This window comes from Conger conger, chromosome 2 (genome assembly GCF_963514075.1).
Source record: "Conger conger chromosome 2, fConCon1.1, whole genome shotgun sequence".
NCBI lineage: Eukaryota > Metazoa > Chordata > Actinopteri > Anguilliformes > Congridae > Conger > Conger conger.
Window position 1 is genome coordinate 72,441,736 of NC_083761.1, and position 24,174 is coordinate 72,465,909.

A 24,174-nucleotide genomic window follows, 5' to 3' on the forward strand; every position below is an offset into this window, starting at 1 on the left:
AACAGGGTCACAGGGGGGCTGGAGCCTATCCCAGCATACATTGGGCGAAAGGCAGGAATACACCCTGGACAGGTCGCCAGTCCATCACAGGGCACACACACCATTCACTCACACACTCATACCTATGGGCAATTTAGACTCTTCAATCAGCCTAACCTGCATGTCTTTGGACTGTGGGAGGAAACCAGAGTACCTGGAGGAAACCCACGCAGACACGGGGAGAACATGCAAACTCCGCACAGAGAGGCCCCGGCCGACGGGGATTCGAACCCAGGACCTCCTTACTGTGAGGCGGCAGTGCTACCCACTGCACCATCCGTGCCACCAGGAAGCCATTATGAGAAATTAAAAAAACAGTCAGAGACATACACACAATGAGCACTTTATTAGGTATTTATAACTTATTTATAAATAAAATATGACTTCTACTGCTGTAGCCTATCCACTTAAGAGTTATGATGCATCTCGTGTTCAGAGATGCTCTTCTGCATACCACTCTGGTATTGTGTGGTTATTTGCGTTACTGTCACCATCTTGTCAGCTTTGACCAGTCTGGCCATTCTCCTCTGACATCTCTCATTAACAAGACATTTCTGTCTGCAGAACTGCTGCTCACTGGAATTTAAATTTTTCACCATTTTTTTCAAACTAGAGACTAGTATGCGTGAAAATCCAAGGAGATCAGCAGTTTCTAAGATACTCAAACCATCATGTCTTCCACCAACAATCATTCCATGGTCACATTTTTTCCCCATTCTGATGGTTGATGCAAACATTAACTGAAGCTCCTGATCCATATCTACATGATTATGTATCTGATGCATTGCACTAATGCCACACAATTGGCTAATTAGATAATAGCATTAATAAGTAGGTGTAATAAAGTGCTCAGTGAGTGTAGGTTAAATAATAGGCTTGCGGAAATTTTTACTTGAGCAGAGAAGATGCTTCTGTAACTCTTCACAAATTACTAGCCTTTTATCCATAAATCTTACAAATCTGTGAGAAACATCTCATTTTAGTGCCTGAGGTACAGGAAGTAAAAGATTGGCACCTGTATGTGAAAAATCGTATTGTTTCTATACAGACATTTTATACAGTTTTTATATACAAATGTATACAAAATAAGCCCATACAACACATGCACTTGTTGGAACAGGACTTCGGAAAACAATGAATTATGTTCATTGCATGTTTACTATTTAATCCCACCAAAATGGAACATAAAAAATGATACAGTATCAAGATGGAAAAAAAAGATTAATTGGTTTTTAAGAGTTGTGACCCCAAATTGACCCCAAACATAATAGGAGGGTTAATGTATGCATTCTAGTTAAATGTTAACAACAAGTAAGGCTATAGTAAAATCATTGTGCTGCTACCTCAACGTTAACAGATTACAAAATCAATTAACTCTTGGAAATTAAAAGCACTACAATGTAACATTTGTGACCAAGTGCAAGAATTCAAAAATAATTAAAGAAAAACACATTTCCCATGCCCCCTTCAAAAAGCAGGTGAGCAGTGAGTATACCTCTTGCGCAGGCAGGCTGTAGGTGTTCGATTGAATAAAGAAATGGTAACCAACCCTGTTCCTGGAGATCTACCATCCTGTACCTTTTTACACTAACCTTAGCAAAGCACACCTCATTCAACAGCTAGAGATTGAGCTGCCACTTAGTAGTCATGCAGGTCAAATTATGGTTGAAATGCAAACCTGCAGGATGGTATATCTTCAGGAAAAGGTTTGATTACCACTGGACCTTGCCTTGCTACTCCTGCTGATTGTAATGCCATGAGCAACTGGCCCTTGGAAAGTAAAACCCAGATAGAACTCAACATCCTCATTCTCATAAGGGATTGAATCTGAATTCAAAGCATGTATCGTGAATGGCTTCTTTTCAGCACCCTCAATGTAGACTTTTCCATCTTTTGTCCAACCTTGAACACGTTTCAGCAGAAGTTCAACCTCTGGCATTTTCCACACATCTCCACTTAGCCACTTCTGTCTCTTCTCAGACATTGAGAGAAGTTTGTTGACCATTTCCAGCTTGCTCTTGTGAACAATCTTACTCAGTCCTTTTTCTTTGCCAAGAAAGAAATGAGTAAAAACCCTCTTTACTTTTGGTAAAGGTAAATCTTTCATTTTGCTGATGTAACCTTGTTTGAGACCATCAACAGCTGCCATGATGATTTCATATTTGGCATCTCTGTCATGGTTGTTATCATCATCTTCAGGCCAGAATAGCAGAGTTTGTAAAAAAAGAACATTAGGCAAATATTTACCTCTCTCTTTTTGGAACCTCCGGCTAAGTTCCTGAAGGGCTTGAAGTGTTACAAGTTTGGAAGAAGTTGCAGAAAGACAACTTAAGGCAATCTGTGACGATATGTATGTCACAATTTCAGTTTGATCTAAGTTATGCTTATTGCCAGGATAAGCAGCAATGATCTGTTCTAACTGTGCACGTTTCTTTTCAGACAAAAGTGAAAAGACGGCAGTCATGTTACCACCACCAAGGCTGCAAATGTTCATGCGCATCAACAGACCTTGGTTAAGTTTAGGCAATGGTACCTCTCCAAAAAGTTTACCATACCAGGATGATCTTTTCGCTAGCCACCTTATTGGATTGTTTATCTTCATTTCAGTGCTGAGTGTTTCATGGTCTGAAGTGGCGGCAGTCTGGAAATATGCTAGGTTTTCAGATATCAGTTCAAGGGCTTGCCACATGTTTTTCTGAATGCTTTTCAGTTGGCTGTGAAAATGTATCCAGGGATGTTTTACAGCTTCTGGAATGTGTTCTGAGAGCAGGTACTGCATACACTCTTTCTTTCTATCGGGAAACACACTCAAAATGAGCTTCAAAATATCAAATGCAAGTTCAACTTCAGAAAAGTAGCCTGTGTTGATAGTTTCTTGATCTGTGTTGGCTGCTGTCTGGCATGCTCTGAAGCACTGCATTCCTTTTAGTGCTGTTGCAATTGCACCCACAGTGCCTTCAGCAGTAATCTTGCCTTCAAGTAATTTGCATTTTGCATTGAACCATCTCTTGTACACCTGGCCTTTTGTGTCTAAGAAAAAGGAATTGTTTGGTTTTTTTCGTTCTGCAATCTCTGCCCAGTATTCAGCTTTTTCAAACATTTTTTGTGTGTAATGCAGTCGAGCAAGTTGCTGAGCAAAGAAGGCATCGTCACCAAAACGCGCATAGGCTTCCTGCAGAACTTCAACTGCCCTCTCTGTGGTTTCTGCCTCCAGAATATGTTCGATGAGAGGGGAAAAGGAACTGTCCTTTTCATCACCTCTACTGATCTTGCTGCGCCTCATGCAAAGATCCCGCAGAAATCTGTGGTAATCGTCTTTTCCAAAACTGTTCTCAAAAAGCACGTCTTCATGGAGGAGGCCTATGGCTCCAGTGCTCTGCTGCACATCGCTCCCTAAAAGCTGTTGGAGAAGTTCTTCAGCGACTAATGGATGAATCATGCGTATACATTTGATGTTTGTCTTCTCATTTCTCAAGTGTATGAAAAGAAGTTTGGCTTGTTCACTTAACGATGACTCAAACAAATGCCTTCTGAATCTGTCATTGCGTCTACTCAGAGTTTCCGGTGTTTCATTCACATGCATGGTCAGTAGCAAGAGAACCTCACAATGAGACTGAGTGAGGTAAGAGTTTTGAACATGTGTGTTGAGTAAAGCCACGTACAGAATGAGGCGAGTGGAAACAGAAGAGTGATCAATGCCTTCCAGCAAATCAGTCACAAATTTGGTAACGTACTCCCTATCAAACTCTTTACTCATCAACACAAATGTCAAGAGGTGCTCCGGTGGATGCTGTTCTTTAAGTTCAATCATTTTCTGTGCAAATTGTATTTTTTCATCTGGGGATAATTTGTGAGTCACAGGAAAGTTCTGTAAAGGTGAGTCCTTGCACATTTTTTCTGGGTCATGTGACTGTCTGCAGCTCAGAACAACAAAACACAATGTTCCTTGATTGATTTTCTTGACTTTCATTGCAACTTCCAATTCATTTCTGAGGCTGTCTAGATAGTCATTTTCATAGTCTTCCACCAGGAGGAGTACAGGAAGGCATTTCTGCTGGTCTTTTTCCTCATATTCACGCAGTTTTACAGCATGCTCTGCGACACGGGTCACTGGGAATGATACTTTTACAACTCCACATCTTAGATCTTTTCTGTTGTTCCATAGTACATGTCGTGCAACGGTGCTCCCACCACTTCCTGGGTGGTGGTACATATTGATGCTGTTGACATGCATTTGGTCCTTACTCCATCTGGGAGTGTAATTCAGGGCATTGGTAATATCCTTATAGGTGTCCCTTTGGATAAACTCCCCAACCATTTTGTTTTCTGCAAGCCAGAAATTCACCCAACTTACTTTACCTCCCCTGTAAAACTGCATTTCAACTTTTTCTTTTTCATCCTCAAAGACACCAGTGGAATCATCACACTGGTCTACACACAGGATCTCCAAGGAAGACATCCTTTCTTCTTCAGTGGTTTCAAGCAGACACACTGCATTACCGTGGGTGGGTAAATGCCTGGAATTCACAGTGTGAGGCTGAACACGTTGTACTGTGGCATTCACATGGCTCATTTTCATCCCTACAACACTCTTGTTGGTTATCGTCTCAGGACTGCAAGATATCTGAGCATAGCCTGTCCATGTGGTGTGATTTTCTTCAGATTCCGAAATGCAAATGATGTCTTCATGGCCTTGCATCTCAGAGTAGAACTCATAGAAAGTGTGAAGCATTGGCAGCTCCACTGGTGAAGTGAGAAGAAAAATCACTGAAAAGGTGCCTGGGGGAAGAACTTGTTTACAGATCACCGACACTGCCTCCTTCAGAAGAGTCTTTTCAGTCTTGATCCAGGTCATTTCATCACAGGGAGTTTCATTTCCACGGTAGCCATTTCGTCCATTGCAAAAAATCCAGCTGACCTGTTCAAACAAGTTCAAATGGCTCGCAAATGCACTGATGTTCATCTCACTTGAAATTTTGTAACTATGCAGGAAATGCAAGTTTGGGGCATGGTGATCATGGTATTTCTTGCATAATCCAGACAGGTTAGAATCAGGGTCAAAGTCAAAGACACAGAATATCTTCATGTTCACTATGAAGTCAATGGAACTCAAATGCTCACTTTCAAATTTGTTAGTGACAAGAATGTACCACTGGTCTTTGTCTATGACCTTTTTTCCACCAGTCACCAACTTCTCCAATTTTCTTCCAAGGTTTTGCACGATATTCGGTGTGTTGATCAGACAAGACTGTTCAGCCTTTTCTCTACTTGCATCTCTGTCTTTCATACGTTGGTAGAACATATCGTGATCACTAACTGGTTCTGTTTTAGCGCCTATTCTCTCATAGAAGATTTCCTTTTCAAACTCAACTTTGTTTGATGCTTCTTTGAAATTTGGTAGACGGACAGGGTAAACTCGGTTTTTCACAATGCTTATTTCTGGCACAATGTCAACTTCTATGACATAATGTTCCTCTGTGCAGTTCCCAACCTTTATAAACTCTGGTTCATGTATGCACTTTCGCACATGTTCACTATTCTGCTTTGAGAAACTTTTTTCAATGTGATCAAATGCATCAATATACATGTCTTTCCCTTTCACAGGAACACCTATTACCTCACCATGTACATAGCCAGTGTCACCTTTACTGTCCATCACCCCAAAATGTATGGTACCATTGGACCGCATATTCATGCATGCAGAGCCAAATTTAAAAACCTCTCTAGCAAACTTTGCTTGCAGCCTTTGACGGGATAACGTAGCTGCTATGGCGAACGATTTGTATTCATGACAAGGTGTGGTAAGGTCAGAAACACCAGATTCAGGCAGAAGTACACTGTGCTGTAAGTATGTACATTCAGAACCCTTTTTGCCTATAGGCCGTGGTTTACAGTCCCTCTTACAAACTGACTGTTCCTGGTGTGACTTATTCTCTGGATCTGGAGGGACTTGTGTTGGTCCAGCATCTGTGTCATGACTGCCTATTGATTGCTGCTCCTTCTCATCTCCACCTTTTCTCTTTTTTAGGGCTTTTTGAGGTTCTTGCACTCGTGAAGACTCAATCAGCTCATTCCTTTTTTGGATTATCAAGTGAGCCTGCCCTGATTTCATTCCAATTTCTTCTTTTAGATAGTTTTGTGTTAGTCCCAGGAGAACTTGCCCACTAACTTCCTCCTCATTCATTTTCTTAATGTAGTTCTCTTTCACTCCTATGGACTTCAACCAAGAGCTGACATCACATTCCTTCCATTTTTCAACTGGTTGACAGTTATGTCCTTCCACTAAATAAAAACACAAAAAGTATTTTTTCAACATTGTAACAAGTAGCTTGTTTGTAAAGCATTTATTATTTCTGAAATTGAATTAAAGTTCAATAAGAACTACATAAAAAGTATTTTTCATTCAATGATTTTTCACACTTACTCATTGTGAGGAGAGTGTTGCTGTTTTCATTTGTAGGCAGACAGAATAGTTTCACTTACTCAGCTCCATCAATCTGTAGAGAAAACAAAACCAGGCAAACCTGGTTTAGCCGGACCCTGATGTAGCAAAGGGGAGTATATGTGGCAGAAACTATATGGGTTGAACCATGCCCGTCAGCGCAAAAGTGGAACTGGACCCTCCACTTTTTTATTAATAACATAAATTTATAACATTATATCAGTCATATATTATATAACTGCTTTCCCATGAAACCAGAAGCAATGTTAAATATAACTCTCATTTATAGGCTACATTTACTTCCTTCATTGACACATTTTCCATCTCAGAATGTTGAAAAATGTGTTTAGTGGCTTTAAGAGCATTGCATTGTGGTTTTGGTTGTGATATGGTAGTAGCTTTGAGATTGCCATGGCAACATATAGTTTTGTATGTATTGATTCTATTAGGTATGTCTGGAATACTGTAGAAACAAAGAAGCCGCCAATACCATCTGCTTCACGGAATAAACACTGTTTGTTTCTTCACCACATAACGCAGTGGAATGAAGGGACATTTTATTAGTGGAGCTACCTCAAAATTTGGCTAGGCATCACCACGTTCTGAACCTTGATTTTAAAGTTACAATAGGTAAGATTGTGTTAAAACATTGTTACAAGACCATTGTAAATCCCTTCCTATCATTGAAAAAGGCTTACTGACATGTTGACTCACCCTCTGCCTGTGTTTATAGTCCTTAAATTCGGGTTTCAAAATATACAGTTGGCCAACACACTGTATAGCTGTACAATAATTCAAGCTCATTGGTTGAAAATTGGTTCTAATTGCTAATTGCCACAGCCAATGGTGTGTGTGTGGGGGGGTTCAACGTCAGCGTGTTCACATAGAAAGGGTGGGATGAACAGTGTTGTGGTTTGAGGGGTGTTTATTGCTGCAATTCCTCTCTTGACCATTAGAAGTCTGAAATGACCTATTTCACCTTTAGTCAGTTGAAACTTCCCTGAAACTGTCCCAGTTATGGCCTGGAAGCAAAGTTTGTCAGGGGCTTTATTTTTAATAATTTAAATTATTATTATATATTCATGCTTCCATAAAAGGGAACCTCTGGTAACACAACATGTGCCTTTTTCCCAGTGAGCTGATTGGTCAGGGAATATTTCATTCATTTTGAATAATAATAATAATAATGAATAATTAATGTTATTTTTTATTTATTTATTTATTTTTTAATTCACCATCCATCTAACCATTTTTATTTCATTTTATGTTGTCTTTATTTTGTATGACAATGAAATGAAATTTTGAAGCCACAAACAGGTATTTACTTTTCTACTATAGTTCCACCTTATGTTCAGCTATCTCTCTTGGCTCGGTTTGGTTTCAAACCTGATGAAGGCTGTAGCATGTTGCAGGTTGACTCATACCAGCAAGGTCACGAGGAGCAGCACACGCCTTCAGAAATCAAGAAATAAGGCCAGCAGAATTGTTATACACTACTCATTTCGCATAAAATTGCTATAACAGCTTCCGATGGGTGGAATAAAATACTTAAAAAATATTTAAAAGGGAAGAAATCACAATTGTAGGATATACGCATATTGTCTAAGCCAGAACCACCTAAACTGAGATTTTGCTCACCTTGTGCTGGAAAGCGTCGGTCTGGAGTAGCCTATATGTTGATTTTTCTTACGCTATATGGATATAGTATAGGCGAGTTTACGCGCCAGAAGTAGCAGGACTTAGCCGATGTTATTAACCTATAAACAGAAGTAACCATGTTCAGTGAAAATCTAATTCACCAGGAAAAACAAGACACTTTATCTCAAGCATGTAGAGTTACGTATTTACATCATTGCCTAATAATAAAAATTGATTCAAAATCAATGAAGAATAACAGTAGCTATTCGAGAATATCATAATAATCACAGTTGTACGTTTCATTAGACATATAAATCTCTCTTATACAATAACAGAAATTATCTGAAGCACAAAAAAAGAACACGAACCCGAGGAGATTTCTTCAAGTGTCGCGACTGCATTCAAGACAAACTTCGTATGCAGCAGTCTAAAATCATAAATTTATAGAAACTGCTGCAATCTCAGCCCCCCGATTCTGATTCGCCAAAAAGTCAAGCTGAATAGTTTTATTACTCCATAAGTTTCGATTTCCTGAGAGATACGCCCTAAAGTCACGGAGCTGGAGGTGGGATTCAAGCATAATTAGTCTTCAGGCAAAGATAGATAGAATGTTCAAGGTTCAAGGTTGTTTATTTGTCACATACACAGAGAAATATATACATTTAAAAAAAAATGGTATATGACTGGCACATGACATGATGTCATAAAATGTCTTCTTACCGTGAGAAGTCCCGAACAGTTTACATTTAGGCAGATGCGCATGCAAGTTAAATTGCGTATGTTCGTTTTGGTCGCAGCACATTCGACACGCAAGATCCTTGTATTATTTTTACGGTGAAGAGTGCCTGACCGCAAATGTAGTTTGACAATGTGTTTACACGGCGGAAGTTGTGGCGTTTATTTTATTTTATTGTTCAAGGTTGACTATAGTCACCTTTTTAGATCGAACTTTAGATAAAACACTTTGAGGCTCAGGCACGTCATACCCGTAACGTCAGCCTACACACAAATACACAAACACAAATGTCGAGGTGCCTAGTGGATGCTGTTAATTAAATTCAATAATTTTCTGTGCAAACTGTATTTTTAAATCTGGGGATAATTTGTGAGTCACAGCAAAGTTCCATAGAGGGGACTCCTCGCACATTTTGTTCAGGGCCATGTGACTGTCTGCAACCAAATGATGTTCTCGGACTAATTTTCTTGGCTTTCATTGCAACTTCCAATTCATATCTCAGGCTGTCTCAGGAGTACTGAAGACATTTCTGTGGGTATTTTATTCTCATATGCAGGCCGTTTTAAAGCATGCTCTGCAACAAAGGTCACTGGGAGTGATGCTTTTACAACTCGCATAGGACCGGCTGCACAACGGTGCTCCCACCACTTCCTGGGTGGTGGTATATATTGGAGCTGTTGCCAGGTATTTGGTCCTTACCTCATCTGGGAGTGTCATTCAGAACGTAAAACATCCTAATGAGTGTCCCTTCGAACAAACTCACCAATAAGTTTTTTTTTTTCTGCAAGCCAAAAATTCATCCAGCTTACTTTAGCTCCCCCGGAAAACTGCTAATCAACTTTTTCATCCTCAAAGACACCAGTGGAATCGTCACACTGATCACACCCACGATCTCTAAGGAAGGCATCCTTTCTTCTTCAGTGGTTTCAAGCAGACACACTGCATTACCGTGGGTGGGTAAATGCCTGGAATTCACAGTGTGAGGCTGAACACGTTGTACTGTGGCATTCACAGGGCTGTTTATCGTCTTGGGCCTAATAGCCTGTCCCATGTGCGGTGGTTTTCTTCCGATTCCAAAAACGCAAATTGTGCCTTAATGGTGGTACAATTTTACAAGCACAACAAATACCCCCATTCCCCAAATTATAATTAGAAGACGTTTGAAAACACACTGAATTAAATAAACAGTATGCTTATTTATTTGGATCTCAGCAGTTTGCATGTAATGTTTTGGGGAGCGTAAAAAATTAACAAAACTACAAGCCAATATTGGAGAAAAAAATATATCACTTAACACCACTAAAAACATTGGACACATTCTAATAGCATTTGAAAAGCAAATCCAAAAATTGAAATCCATTACAAAATCATTTGCAAAAAAAAAACTTGAAAGTGAAAATCTCTTCCTCTTTAATACAAAATATATATTGGATGCTATACCGTGATTTGTTAATGCCTGTTTTTTCTTTGTATTTCATTGAATAAAATCATTTTGTGGAAAACTGCTACTCATAGCAGACACCAAAAAGGAGTAAAATTCTTCCTGAAGTATCATGTTCAAGTATTACCCTTCTGGATGGCAGTGGGAATTCTGGGTGTGAAAAATGACACAATACATTTACACCTTCATCTTCACGGTGACCTGTAGACTGGGAATGAGACACACACATTGCACACCCTGGCCCCAGAGATACTGTACATTACAGTTTTGACATAAAACAAGGCAATTAATATACAGATTTAAGAAAAAAATGTTGGAAAGGACAAAAGCAGCCAAGTGATAATACAAGTTTGGCAAAATGCTTTAAAACCTCATCAGACAGGAGTTTTATGGGGGCAGAATCAAGCAAATGTATAAATCAGCATTTACTCTTGTGTTTCCATACTCTTATTTAAGCAGAGTACCCCTGCACATATATTTCACAGTGAGGTTATCCGTCTGCTACAAGCACAGCTCATAGCTACGATGATCATTATATACTTTTTAAATGTTGTAAATCCCTTTAAAAATAGTTTTAACCTACTATTTACCTACGGAGGCAAAGATCTGACGCTTCATGATTCTGTGCACTATGTACTTGCCTCAAAGCACAGTAGATATGTCCGTTTAAACACTATTAGCACTGAAAGCCAGCCATAAGTTTTCACAAATAAACTGATAAACTTTTACAAGGTGATCTCCTGAAGCCATATCATATGTACCACATAAAACCACACGGGAGGGCGATTTTTAAATCTGCCCAAAATCGAAAAAAACGGAAAAAAAAAAAACAAACAATAAACAAAAGAGTTACCCAATAATAAATTGGTCACCTTTGGAATTTAAACCTCACAACACTCCCTGTACCATAAAATGCCTCAGATTCCAGGCAGGTTAAAGGTATTGGCCACGCGGACGGTAAGCACTCCCACTGGAGTCCCACAGGTGAACGCAGGGGCAGTGTCGAGAGGATAAGGAACTTTGGCCACAGCGCATCATCCTTTATCAGAATCAATGCGACACACCCATAACACTCGCTAAGAAACACTGAGAATCGCACACAACAGCTGTAGTCCCCCCCAAGTTTGCTGAAGCAAAGTGTATGACGCCCCGCCCCATCAACAGTTTTGGGGGGCGGTGGGGTTTACAGGGAGTTTGCCAAAAATATAGACTAAATGAAAGGTACGCCTGGACCCATGTGATACTCGTTGAAAGCACAGGGCTCGCAAGCTCTTCTAGGCAGTGCCGTTTCCCGGCTCCACAGTGACGCAGCGAAGGCACTTGGGAAGGGGAGGCGCCCCCCGGAGGCGAGGTCCGAGCGCTGCAGGCTCTTCACCCACCGGCGCGGGGGAAGGCGGCCAGCCCTGGAATGCGTTCACCTCTTAAGGCAAGAAAATGCGAAAAGCCGCGGCCACGGACCGACCCCATCACCCGCCTGTCTCTCACACGGAGTCCGTTCTCCGGGCCTCCTGGACGGGCCAGCGCTGGGCTGGGCTGGGGGGAGGCAGGGCTGGGTTGGGGGGAGGCAGAGTTTGTACAGAGAGAGGTGGGGCTTGTGCAAGGGGAGGCAGGGTTTCTGTTAGAGCAGTCTGGGCTGGTCTGTGGGGAGGCGGGGCTTGTGCAAGGAGAGGCGGGTTTTGAACTGGAGGAGGCGGGTTTTGTAAGGGGAGAGGCGTGGTTTCTGTTGGGGCAGGCTGGGTTTGTGTGGGGGGAGGCACGGTTTCTGTTGGGGCAGGCTGGATTTCTGTTGGGACAGGTTGGGTTTGTGTGGTGGCAGGCATGGTTTGTGTGGTGGCAGGCATGGTTTGTGTGGGGGGATGCTGGGATTGTGTTGGGACAGGCTGGGTTTGTGTGGGGGCAGGCACGGTTTCTGTGGATGAAGGCTGGGATTGTGTTGGGGCAGGCTGGGTTTGTGTGGGGGCTGGCACGGTTTCTGTAGATGAAGGCTGGGATTGTGTTGGGGCAGGCTGGGTTAGTGTGGGGGCAGGTTGGGTTAGTGTGGGGGCAGGTTGGGTTAGTGTGGGGGCAGGCTGGGTTTGTGTGGGGGCAGGCTGGGTGAGTGTGGGGGCTGGCATGGCTTCTGTCGGGGTCCCTCTGCAGTGGTAGTAAGGCAGGAAGAGGCGCTCGTGTGCGCAGGTATGCATGGCCCTGTAGGTGTGCTGCAGCAGGTGGGGGAAGCGGGAGGTGAAGTAGGACACAAACTCATCGGGGATGGAGCCCAGCGTCTCCTGCACGTCTGCGGGCAGCTCCCGGTAGTGGTGCTTCTGTTGGGAGAAACAAGATGGAGGATGGGGAAGGTGTATCAGTGCACCGCTCAACACCGTCTTCTCAAAGAGCAGAACCAAGCACATGCATGGAGGTCGCGTGTAAACCCCAATGGGGAAGAAGTATGAAACTCACAGCCCATTCCACATCTCTTATTATAACACAGTCCACTACACTACAGCCACACTACAGTCACACTACACACTACAGTCACACTACAGTCTCACTACACACTACAGTCACACTACAGTCACACTACAGTCTCACTACACACTACAGTCACACTACAGTCACACTACACACTACAGCCACACTACAGTCACACTACACACTACAGTCGCACTACACACTAGTCACACTACAGTCAGACTACACACTACAGTCACACTACACACTACAGTCTCACTACAGTCTCACTACAGTCTCACTACAGTCTCACTACAGTCTCACTACACACTACAGTCAGCTCATGAAACCTGCCTTATTCCTCATGGCTCGGAGCAGATCCCGGACTGATCCGCCTTTATATGAACGAAACTTGCGCAGATCTACCGGGAACAAAACATAATTGAAAGTCATTAACAAACAACAGAAAATACTTCAAATTACACGTCTATCAAAAATGCAGAATCACCACAGTCACATTGAAGAATTTTACCTAAAAACTGTTTTGCAGTAGTCTGTGGTGTTAGGACAGCGTAGTACGCATTAACGACAGCAGCGCTTACCGGTCTGTAAGGGGACAGTGATGTGCTCCCTCCAGTCACCCTGCACCACTGCCCGCCCCCCTCGCTCTAGCTGCCGGATGATTGGTCCGTCCAGCGGCTCCTTCTCTATCCTGTCACTCACGTCCTGCAGGAAGCACACAACACACAAATGAGTCAGACATACACTCACTGAGCACAACACACAAATGAGGCATACACTCACTGAGCACAACACACAAATGAGGCATACACTCACTGAGCACAACACACAAATGAGGCATACACTCACTGAGCACAACACACAAATGAGACATACACTCACTGCGCACAACACACAAATGAGACATACACTCACTGAGAACTTTATTAGGCATCTATTAGACTTATTTTTTAGACTTCAGCTGTTGTAGCCAATCTACTTAAGAGATTTGATGCATTCTGTGTTCAGAGATGCTCAGTGAGTGTACATGCAGCACTGTGTATCCACCAGAGAGAGAGAGAGATAAGATGGAGATAGACAGAGAAAGAGACAGACAGACAGAGAGAGAGAGACAGAGATAGAGACAGAGAGAGAGACAGACAGAGAGAGACTGGGAGAGAGATAAGAGAGGGAGAGAGATAAGAGATGGAGAGAGAGAGAGAGAGAGAGAGAGAGAGAGACAGAGACCTGGAAGAACTGCAGTTGCTTCTCCAGGCTCCAGAAGAAGGGGTGTTTGAGCACGCTCTCAGCAGATGGTCTCTTCTGGGGCTCCATGCTCAGCATCTGCAGTATGAGATCAGTGGCCACGATGCCTTCTGCACAGACCAGAGCCAACGGACCAGCGTTAGTCACCACCAAGACGTCACTTCTCACTCCGTAATCCCAACCAAGTCAAATGGAAAGAACTCAGAACTGCAGTTTAGCTGACTAAATATGCTCGCTTTTACTATACATTCTCAAATGGCTGGGTGATAAACCGTATGGACAGTTATCTAATGTTTTTTAAGCCAATAACAATTGGCGTACTGGTTTTTTTCTTTGGTCATACCTGATGCAGTAGTAAACCAATTCAGTGGCCACATTAAAATACCTCCGGGACAAAACATCACCTCAAATATCTAATGGGTGTTGATAAGGCAGCCAATCAGCCCTGAGGCCTTGCCAAAAATGGTTGGCATTTATATATAGCGCCTTTATCCAAAGCGCTGTACAATTGATGCTTCTCATTCACCCATTCATACACACACTCGCACACCAACAGCGATTGGCTGCCATGCAAGGCACCGACCAGCTTATCAGGAGCATTTGGGGGTTAGGTGTCTTGCTCAGGGACACTTCGACACAGCCCGGGCGGGGGATCGAACCGGCAACCCTCCAACTGCCAGACGACTGCTCTTACTGCCTGAGCTAATGTCGCCCCACAAAAACACATCACATGATCAGATTGGCGGTTTTATCAACACCCAATGAAGTCTTTTTTTTTTTCTTTTCTTTTTTTTAAAGCATTTCACATGGTCTCAGAAGTTTGGCATTTGTTACCACATCCGGAATGATTAAAGAAAAAGAAAAAAAACCAGACCTGAAAACCTAATACAATGATTATTATTACAAAAAAACAACAATAACAACAAAAACCAAGAACATTCCATAGCTGTGTGTATGGTTTATGGCCCAGCATGCACCACATTCCCATCCAGGGTGTCACAGTCAGAACGCTGGGAAGTGTGATAAAGAGAGAGTCTGACCGTGTCGGTCTGTCTGAAGCCGCTCCAGGCTGCAGGCTCCCAGGAGGATGTTGGCTTGCCGCTGCAGGGCCTTGCCATAGGGGTGGCAGCCGTGTGAGACCACGTAGTAAAACACACAGCCCGCGGAGAAGATGTCCACTGTACAGGTCTGCACAAGCACAGCGGCCGTTCAGGTCAATGCACAGTATCTCACAGACCCTGCTCTGCTCAGCTCACAAACATGAGCTGAAGAACACAGTCTGGCAAACCAGAAGACATCCTATCCTAGGAGAACTGCGTTGTCAGAATAAACAAGATTTTGAGGAATTCCCAGAATGCAGAATTTTTTCGGACATGGGACTAATGGGTTCTTGAAGGAAAACAACATCATGATATTTCCTTGTAGCCTATTGGTCAGCTGATAACAACAGAGATATCTGTATCAAGGGAAAAATCATAATTGACTAATTGAAATGTTATTGAATAAAGCCACATTCATGGATATAATTTGTTTAATAACCTCACACAGATTGTGCTACTAACCCCATCTCACCGAGCTCACAGTCCCATGTGTTATGAATCGAAACAGGTTTTGCACGTTTCGCAAGAGACGCCTGGTCTGGCAGAGTGTGACTGCACTGCACACTTTAGGTGTGTACCACTTCCTCCCAACTGTAAACAGGAACTATCAATGCGAGGGAAATCTCTATCCTTTGTCAAAGGTAGAGAGAAAAATATTTTTCCACCGGGATTGGCAGGCCAGAACGGACATATATAGTTTTGTTAATCTCGTTACAGTCTCAGTCAGACATTTGAGAGACTTCATCATTTCTCAAAGATGAATGACACAGATCTTTCTGATTTCTTCCTCTATTACCTCAGTGTTATGTACATGAGTCAAACCCAAAACAATTATGTGAAACAAAGAAAAAAAAAAAAAAAAAAAAAAGATTTTGGAATTCCATTGGAATTGGCTGTGTTCCCTCTGACGTAACAAAACAGAGGTGCAAAGTGTTGAGAAACACGTTTGTCAGTTGAAAATACGTCAATTTTGTGAAGCGATACTTGCTGAAGGCATAGTGCGGGGAAGGACCGACCGGTGAAACAGGCAACCGCACAATGGCAGCCGCAGCAGTGGTTCACTGACATTTCTACTCATGGGCTCACCTGGCCAATCACAGATTCAGAGCGTTTTCAGCCTAACACTGCTCATTTGCAGCTTGTTTGTCAGATTATTGTTGGTAGGCCATTGTTGGACCACCGCCCAATTCTCTTATTAATAGCCGACTGTAAATGCATTTCTAAGGAAACAGATACCAATCCTTACTATTTTTTATGTCTCCAGTCAGGGTGTGTGTGTTATGTGCTGTAAACATACTCACTAGGGTGTGGCCCTAGTGTCTGTGTGTATGGCGTGTGTGTGTGGCGTGTGTGTGTGTGTGTGTGTGTTCTGTGTGTGGGTTTGTGTGTGTGTGTGTTCTGTGTGTGGGTTTGTGTGTGTGTGTGTGTGTGTGTGTTATGTGTGTGGGGTGCGTGTGGGTGGGGTGTGTGTGTGTGCGTGTGTGTCGCATGTGTGTGTGTGTGTGTGTGTGTGTTGCGTGTGTGTGTTGCGTGTGTTGGGTGTGTGTGGTGTGTGTGTCGCGTGTGTGTGGTGTGTGTGTTGCGTGTGTGTGGTGAGCGTGTATGGTGAGCGTGTGTGGTGAGTTTGTGTGTGTGTGGTGAGCGTGTGTGTGTGTGTGTGTGTGTGGTGAGCGTGTGTGTGTGTGTGTGTGTGCGTGTGTGTGTGTGTGTGTGTGTGTGGTGAGCGTGTGGTGAGCGTGTGCGGTGAGTTTGTGTGTGTGTGGTGAGCGTGTGTGTGTGTATGTGGCGTGCGTAACGCGCTGTGAACACACTCACCGGGTTGTCCTTGCAGTCTTCGCTCAGGACCTCGGGAGCGATCCAGCCCTCAGTGCCCGGCACGCCCGACCTCCTGCTGAAGCTGTGCCGGCCCACGGCCAGCTTCTTACACAGGCCGAAGTCTGAGATCATGGCCCGCACGCGGCCGTGTGCGCTGGGCATGGACACCAGGATGTTGTGTGGCTTCAGATCCCGGTGCACTGCAGGGGCCACACACAACACTTCACCACCAGAAAGAGGAACCGTGCGCTATTTCCGACCTTAACCTAGGAATTTGTATTTGTCTCGGTACTGTAGTTCCTGAAATTGTAGATGCCTTGTCAGGGTAGTTACAAACTAATCAGGCCTATCTACCTATCTACCTTGTGTACTCGGCCTTGCAACCAATCATATGTGAATTGTACCTTATCTGGCGCGTTCGGTTGTTTGTTCTAGGACCCTGATATGCACCATTTTGTACGTCGCTTTGGATAAAATGTAATGAACTGCACTCAATTAATCGTTATTCATTACCTGGCCATTTTTCTATTGCACATTAAGACCTAACATTGAACCATGTTATGCAAGATAAATAAATACATAATTACTATGTGTTTGGGGTATATGCGAGTATTGTGAACTTGAAAGGCCTGTAGCGTAGTGGTGGTTAAGGTACATGACCCGCAAGGTCGGTGGTTCGACCCCCTGGTGTAGCCACAATAAGATCCGCACAGCCGTTGGGCCCTTGAGCAAGGCCCTTAACCCTGCATTGCTCCAGGGGAGGATTGTCTCCTACTTAGTCTAATCAACTGAACGTCGCCCTGGATAAGAGCGTCTGCCAAATGCCATTAATGTAATGTAATGAAAGGCAGTTGGAAAATGTTACAAAACTTGTAGAACTACAAACAGAGTTTGGGATCATTGGCACAGGTATAAATCTGATTGATGGATGGTAAAAAGTATGTTTGGGGACTGTTTTACTGGAAGTGAGAGGCAGAGTGGAGGTTGGACTTCGGACCAGAAGAGGGCGACAGTTTACTTATACACTACAATACCCATTGTCGTGTGTGCCTCCCAACAACCATTCCATACAAACATTGGGTTTCTACGTAACGGCGTGTTGTGACGCGCTGGTTGCTGCAGTCCCCTCCCGACAGTGGTGCCCCCGTTGCTCACCGATGCTCAGCGAGTGCAGGTGTGCCAGCCCAGACATGGTCTGCTGCAGCAGCTCCACCGGTCCCAGGCCGTGACGCTGGAAGCCCGGCTGCTCCACGTACTGCCAGAGAAGCACAAAGTGCGCAGTCACCTCGCCTGTCAATCACAGCCGCTGGCGTCAGCCAAGCCCCGTCACGAGGAACCGCAGTCCCGCGACGCAGGAGAGTACGCAGTGTGCGCGTCTGTGTGCTTTGTGGTCGAAGACAAACATGTCAATCACACAGAAAACTAAACGGGAAAAATCAAACTGTACAAATGTATGTGGCATAATCCACTGTAGGGTGTAAAAAGGCATTGTGATGCATCTTACGGTGACAATTCAACTGCATTTATTTCGTGATTATAATTGCTTAAAATGATCATTTCAACAAGAAACTTACACGGTATATTACACTAATACTAAGTACATCAATTTCATGAGTCACATTTGCGTATTCAGCATATTTGTAAAATAATTTTGTAATGAAATGGATTGAATATCAACAAACTAATCGAATTACGGTGAAATGAGAGATTCCATGATGCACCGAATTCAAAATATTTCTAAAGAATCGCAATCGAATCTAATCACAGTGAGGTGGGGAGATTTACACCCCGACTCCACTGTAAATACAGAATCGCTTCAATCTGTGACCAGAGCAGGACGGGTACAGAGCAGGACGGGTCCAGAGCAGGACGGGTACAGAGCAGGACGGGTCCAGAGCAGGACGGGTACAGAGCAGGACTGGTCCAGAGCAGGACTGGTACAGAGCAGGACTGGTACAGAGCAGGACGGGTACAGAGCAGGACTGGTACAGAGCAGGACGGGTACAGAGCAGGACGGGTACAGACAGGTCCAGAGCAGGACTGGTACAGAGCAGGACGGGTACAGACAGGTCCAGAGCAGGACGGGTACAGAGCAGGACGGGTACAGACCGGTCCAGAGCAGGACTGGTACAGAGCAGGACGGGTACAGACAGGTCCAGGGCAGGACGGGTACAGACGGGTCCAGGGCAGGACGGGTCCAGGGTTGGCCGTGTGGGGGGTCTCACAGACACGCCGTACACGGCGGGGGGTCTCACAGACACGGTGGGGGGTCTCACAGACACACCGTACACGGCGGGGGGTCTCACAGACACGGTGGGGGGTCTCACAGACACACCGTACACGGCGGGGGGTCTCACAGACACGGCGTACACGGTGGGGGGGCACACAGACACACCGTACACGTGGGGGGTCTCACAGACACACCGTACACTGCGGGGGGTCTCACAGACACGGCGGGGGGTCTCACAGACACACCGTACACGGGGGGGGTCTCACAGACACACCGTACACGGGGGGGGTCTCACAGACACGGCGAGCCTCACCTCCCGCAGCGTGGCAGCGCACAGCTCGATGGCGATGTACTGGAACTGCCGGTCGCGCTCGGTGCAGAAGTAGCGGATGACGTTGGGGTGCTCGTCCGACTCGCGCAGCAGCTGAACCTCGCGGTCGGCGAAGCTGAAGCATTCCGGGAGGATCCTCTTCACCGCCACGGGGCGGCTGTCAAACTGACCCCTGCGTCACAGAGGGAAGACGGGCGATTGGCCGAAATCTAATCCGAGAGAGCTCACTGGCTCAGAGCAGGTCATCACACCACATTGCAGAGGTAAATGGGAATTACTCCACTCTGACGTTTTTCTTGGTTCGCGCCACAGTGTGGAAACGTACCTGTACACAATGGTTCCCTCAGCACCATGTCCCAGCACGTTTTTCGGACTGAAGGAGATGTTTCCGACTCGGACAATACTGGACTCCTCATCTCCTGAACACAGAGAAAGCGGGATCAGACACGAGTGACGCATTTATTCACAACAAATGACCTGCTTTCAAATGAATTTGGTAAGAAACGCCCTGTGCTTGCAGCAGAACGGTCATTTCTGATATAGTTTTCACTGTAAATGTGGCAGGCAGAGAATATTTGTAAATGCTACGTCTTAAGAGGTTTCATAAAAATCTGAACAAATAACAGTAACAAAAATCACAAACTCTGGGACAAAAGTCCATCTAGTGGAGAGATAGAGTGGTGCATGCCATAGTGTGGCTGACTCTCTCAACTCTTATATCAATCCCCCATGTCACCAGACCAACTGACAAACAGACAGAGACGCTTCTATATAGCTCTCCTCGCATACTCAAAAAGCACTTTACAGTGATGAGGGGGAACTTGCCTTAAACCCCAACCAATGTGTAGCACCCACCTCGGTGAAGCATGGCAGCCATTTTGTGCCAGAACGCTCACAAAAATACACAAGGAGGGCGGGTAAAAAAAAAAAGGAGGAATCTCTCTCGCCCATGCAAAAGGTGCAGCCTGTAGCCTAGTGGCTAAGGTGCTTGACACATTGCACCAGGGGAATTGGCCCCTGTGTAGTCCAGCTAAGTAAGTGAACAAATAATGAAAAGGGAGTTCAGGGCAGGCTACCTGCGTCGTCCTGCTCGGGGCCGGAGGGCCCCAGCTCGTGCACGGACAGGTCGGAGTGGTTGGAGGCCCGGGGGGTGAGGCTGGGGCTGCTGTTGTTGGAGCTCTCGGCTCGCGCCCGCACCACGTCCAGGAAGTCGGCCGGGTCCAGCGGGAGGTCGGAGGGAGGCTGGAACACCAGCTGCTGCCTCTGGAGCAGGTCCAGCTTTTCCTCCATCTGCCTCTGGAACTGCTGGTGCTGGAGCTGCTGCTGCTTGTGCACACTCTGCAGGGGGCGCACCACACACCACACACAGCCATTTTACACAAGCACACACAGCCATTTTACACAAGCACACAGCCATTTTACACAAGCACACACAGTCATTTTACACAAGCACACACAGCCATTTTACACAAGCACACACAGCCATTTTACACAACCACACACAGCCATTTTACACAACCACACACAGCCATTTTACACAAGCACACAGCCATTTTACACAAGCACACACAGCCATTTCACACAAGCACACACAGCCATTTTACACAAGCACACACAGCCATTTTACACAAGCACACACAGCCATTTTACACAAGCACACAGCCATTTTACACAAGCACACACAGCCATTTTACACAAGCACACACAGCCATTTTACACAAGCACACACAGCCATTTTACACAAGCACACAGCCATTTTACACAAGCACACAGCCATTTTACACAAGCACACAGCCATTTTACACAAGCACACACAGTCATATTACACAAGCACACACAGCCATTTTACACAAGCACACACAGCCATTTTACACAAGCACACACAGCCATTTTACACAAGCACACAGCCATTTTACACAAGCACACACAGCCATTTTACACAAGCACACACAGCCATTTTACACAAGCACACAGCCATTTTACACAAGCACACAGCCATTTTACACAAGCACACAGCCATTTTACACAAGCACACACAGTCATATTACACAAGCACACACAGCCATTTTACACAAGCACACACAGCCATTTTACACAAGCACACACAGCCATTTTACACAAGCACACACAGCCATTTTACACAACCACACACAGCCATTTTACACAAGCACACACAGCCATTTTACACAAGCACACACAGCCATTTTACACGACCACACACAGTCATATTACACAAGCACACACAGTCATATTACACAAGCACACACAGCCATTTTACACAAGCACACACAGCCATTTTACACAAGCACACACAGCCATTTTACACGACCACACACAGCCATTTTACACGACCACACACAGCCATTTTACACAACCACACACAGCCATTTTACAACCACACACAGCCATTTCACACAAGCACACACAGCCATTTTACACAAGCACACACAGCCATTTTACACGACCACACACAGCCATTTTACACGACCACACACAGCCATTTTACACAACCACACATAGCCATTTTACACAACCATACACAGCCACCTTACACAAGCACACACAGCCATTTTACACAAGCACACAGCCATTTTACACAACCACACACAGCCATTTTACACAAGCACACACAGCCATTTTACACAACCACACACAGCCATTTTACACAAGCACACAGCCATTTTACACAAGCACACACAGCCATTTTACGCAACCACACACAGCCATTTTACACAAGCACACACAGCCATTTTACACAACCACACACAACCATTTTACACAAGCACACACAGCCATTTTACACAACCACACACAGCCATTTTACAACCACACACCGCCATTTTACACAAGCACAACACAGTCATTCAAATGGAGGGTTTAGTCATTCCATCCCAACATGGTGGACAAGGCTCAGAGCAGTATAGGGCGGGGATCATCCAAATCCAGCCCTGGTTTTCTTTTCTCCCGGATAATTGACTAAACAATTAGCACTGCTGATTGGCCAGACTGTCTTCACACCCGACTCCCAGGTAAAGGGAGGCTGGAAAAGCAGCCGTTCTGAGTCTATAGAGCTCTTTCTGAAGCGGGCTGTGTACAATTATGCTACCTGGTGGACGATCTTTGCACTGCAGCAGCAAGCCTGATACTTGGCTTGGTGTGAACCACAGTAGTACATTACATTACATTATTGACATTCAGTTGATTAGACTAAGCAGGAGACAATCCTCCCCTGGAGCAATGCAGGGTTAAGGGCCTTGCTCAAGGGCCCAACGGCTGTGGGGATCTTATTGTGGCTACACCGGGATTAGAACCACCGACCTTACGTGTCCCAGTCATTTACCTTAACCACTACGCTACAGGCCGCCCCAGCAGTAGAAACAGAGGAGGAGCTCACCTTGGGATACGTGATGACAAAGGCCACCCATCCAGCCAAGAGGAAGGTGCAGAAGATGATGGTGGCCATATCCTTCAGCATGGAGTCCACGGGGTCCTCCACGCGCACCGGCCGGGCAGGCGTCTCTTGCACAGATGTGACCGGCGGCCGTGCGGGCTTGTCCTCCATATCACTGTCATTCAGCTTCTGCTGTACACAAGAGTGTGTGTGTGTGTGTGTGTGTGTGTGTGCACGGACAGATACAGATACACAGACGCAGACGTTCACCAGTTTGTAGACTTCTTGACAATATTGAATTATTGAGGTGCCATTGAAGGAAATGTAACAATGACGTGAGCATAACGGTAGGTCAGCCATGTCTACTCAAAAAAAAAGTGTCATCATTTGTCATCTGCACCCTGAGGGCATTTACAGTACAGGTAACTGCACACACAGAGTGCTGTACACCCATGCACACACAGAGTGCTGTACACCCATGCACACACAGAGTGCTGTACACCAGTGGAGGCTGGTGACTTCCAGAATTGAGGAGGCCATTTTTTTCCGCTTGCTCACTTCACTCGCGATGGAATGTTCCCTGTTCTCTTATCTGTCTTTGTGCTGGCCAAAGGCATACTATTTGGAGTGTAAGCTACAGTCAGAAAGTTCTGGCTGATGAAATTCATTGTGCAGAGCTTAGCCTTGTGCCTTCCTGAAGAAATGACATTGCTGTAAGTCTATGAGCCTGCCTGATAATTAAGCTGAGAAATGACATTTGGATGTAATATAAATGCCAAGTGAACATGTGTAAAAGGCAGGAATTTTAATTATGTAGTTAAAAACAATTTTGTTTAGCTTACATTTTTCATTCTTCTACAGCTTCAACATGTAATCACCAATTTAATCAAGTTTAGCATATAAAAAAGATAAGATAACACTTTCTTTATCATATGTAGTTTTATTCAATATATTTAATATAAAATATGTAAAAAATATGGTTCCAGTTGGCTTTATCTAACGTTAACGTTATCCACTAGAGGGCAGCACTCTATTCGTATTTAGAGTTAATTTCCTCACAGAGCAACAATTCAGCAATTTGATATGGAAGATTATTAAATTGACTTGTAATAAAACGAAATGGACTACATTAAAAATAAAACTGTTCAATAAATCCCAAATGGTGTCTAACATGACCTATTGAATGTCATTCTCACTCCCTAGTATCTGGAATCTGCATATCTCCAGCCCAAGATCTCAAATTGCGCCAGAATCTCGCCGACTTCCGAGGTAGTTTTAAGCAAAAATGTTTGGCCAAATGAGCTATAAACTCCAG

The 24,174-nt window shown here is 44.6% G+C and overlaps 2 protein-coding genes across 3 annotated transcripts; both read right to left on the reverse strand.

The window, feature by feature from the left end:
* Positions 1-404: 404 nt before the first annotated feature.
* Positions 405-8,585, reverse strand: LOC133122296 (sterile alpha motif domain-containing protein 9-like). Of its 2 annotated transcripts, none has more exons than XM_061232207.1 (5): positions 8,488-8,585; positions 8,120-8,238; positions 7,868-7,933; positions 6,464-6,536; positions 405-6,321 (listed from the first exon to the last, which is right to left on the reverse strand). In XM_061232207.1, exons 4-5 carry the CDS (start codon positions 6,465-6,467, stop codon positions 1,736-1,738), a joined length of 4,590 nt encoding a protein of 1,529 aa, XP_061088191.1. In that variant the 5' UTR covers positions 6,468-6,536; positions 7,868-7,933; positions 8,120-8,238; positions 8,488-8,585; the 3' UTR covers positions 405-1,735. The 2 variants fall into 2 exon arrangements, with proteins under 2 accessions (XP_061088191.1, XP_061088190.1); XM_061232206.1 differs by having other exon boundaries at positions 7,807-7,933.
* Positions 8,586-11,570: 2,985 nt separating this feature from the next.
* Positions 11,571-23,030, reverse strand: LOC133121302 (serine/threonine-protein kinase/endoribonuclease IRE1-like). The gene is made up of 12 exons (XM_061230507.1): positions 22,863-23,030; positions 20,545-20,806; positions 19,794-19,887; positions 19,451-19,640; positions 18,063-18,162; positions 16,908-17,107; positions 15,033-15,180; positions 13,975-14,102; positions 13,329-13,452; positions 13,081-13,148; positions 12,384-12,599; positions 11,571-11,714 (listed from the first exon to the last, which is right to left on the reverse strand). The coding sequence occupies exons 1-12, from the start codon at positions 23,028-23,030 to the stop codon at positions 11,571-11,573; spliced, it is 1,842 nt and encodes a 613-aa protein (XP_061086491.1).
* Positions 23,031-24,174: the final 1,144 nt, after the last annotated feature.

Bases quoted from the DNA above. Each gene is read 5' to 3' on its own strand.
- LOC133121302 (XM_061230507.1), bottom strand. From the start codon at position 23,030: ATGGAGGACAAGCCCGCACGGCCGCCGGTCACATCTGTGCAAGAGACG. The intron at 19,641-19,793 runs GTACGTTTCCAC...TCTGTGACGCAG, and splicing joins GAGGGAACCATTGTGTACAG to GGGTCAGTTTGACAGCCGCC. The intron at 17,108-18,062 runs GTGAGCAACGGG...TGGCCCCTGCAG, and splicing joins CCTGCACTCGCTGAGCATCG to TGCACCGGGATCTGAAGCCA.